The sequence below is a fragment of the Poecilia formosa genome, unplaced genomic scaffold (genome assembly GCF_000485575.1).
Source record: "Poecilia formosa unplaced genomic scaffold, Poecilia_formosa-5.1.2 Scaffold718, whole genome shotgun sequence".
Classification (NCBI taxonomy): Eukaryota; Metazoa; Chordata; class Actinopteri; order Cyprinodontiformes; family Poeciliidae; genus Poecilia; species Poecilia formosa.
This window is the reverse complement of record NW_006800657.1, coordinates 114,482-115,652: the sequence shown is the minus strand read 5'-3', so window position 1 is coordinate 115,652 and position 1,171 is coordinate 114,482. Positions and strand designations below refer to the sequence as shown.

Genomic DNA, 1,171 nt, shown 5'->3' with positions numbered 1-1,171 from the left:
TTAAACGGGTAGGACATTCAGATGAAAGAAGTGATCTTCTTGTGGTTTCGTCCTGTAAATAAATTGTTCCAATGCTAAGCTAAGCATAACTCCTAAGCTTCCACTTCAGTCCCGTCACTCAAATAATGCTATCCAATATATTTAACATTAATATATTTAACATTAACACAACCTGCTGTAGTTTTCTGTTTGTAAACATGACGGTGGCAGTTTTAGACGGGTAGCACGGACAGATAGACTTAACTGTCTATCCGTGCTACAGTAGGAAAATCTGACGAGGTAGCACTGATGGAACACCTGAACCAAACAAGCCCCGCCCACTCCCTTTTGTCTGAAACAAATTTCTTGTTTAGAAACATCAGAACCACCTGCATGTTCGGAGCTCCTGAAGGACTGAAGGATTGGGGCCGCCGGAACCCGAACCCCCGGCTCTCGCCGCTGAAATGCGCCGGTGACCCGTCCGTAGTTCCTCTGCTGAACCCGGGGGAGAACCGGGGAGAGAAGCCTGCCCCTCTTCGCTGAGGAGAACCTCCGAACGGAGACCGAACTCCGGGGAAAGTCCAGTCTGAAGCCGACCGAGGGGCACCGGGGCTCCGCTGAGATCCAACCGGAGCTCGGCGCATCTCAGCGTAGAGCAGAACCAGCAGGAACCTGGCTAAAACCGAACAGAATGTGGACCGGAACCGGAAACACACGGCTCCGTTGAAACTTGCAGCATGCAGCGCTAACTGGCGATGGAGCATTAACCTGCAGGGAGCAGCACTGCCAGTCTGAGCGCACAGAGACCGTCGACTGCGGCCGCCATGTTGGACAGGGAAAAGGCGCAGCCTTTTGCTGGGATCACACGCTTCAGGTCAGGAACTAAAATATTTAGACCCTTCAAACCTGGCCTTGATTATTCTACACTTACAGCAGAAAGTGCTGTGTTAAAAAGAAATCTTAAAACATTTACTTAGATCCTCTTAATGCTTTTTTTACTACGGCAGAATAGAACATGTTTAAAGGTATTGTTTGTGTCGGTGTGTGCATTTAATCAGTTGTCGAAAGTCAGAAGGTCTACCATTATCCTCCATGTTTTGGTTCTGTCCCAGGTTCAAACAGAACAATGGCTCATTAGCAGAACCTCTCCTGAACTTTGACCTGCTAGTTGGACCGTTTGAATCAGCTGTGA

General features: G+C 48.6%; 1 protein-coding gene across 1 annotated transcript in view; it reads right to left on the bottom strand.

Annotated features, from left to right (window-relative positions):
- The window catches only part of mplkip (M-phase specific PLK1 interacting protein), a 2,991-nt gene extending 2,185 nt beyond the window's left edge, over positions 1–806 (bottom strand). The window contains exon 1 of the mRNA XM_007542678.2: positions 369–806. Within this exon, the coding sequence (XP_007542740.1) occupies positions 369–743 (375 nt within the window). The 5' untranslated portion in view covers positions 744–806. The remainder of the gene's footprint in view (positions 1–368) is intronic.
- Between the last annotated feature and the right edge of the window lie 365 nt (positions 807–1,171).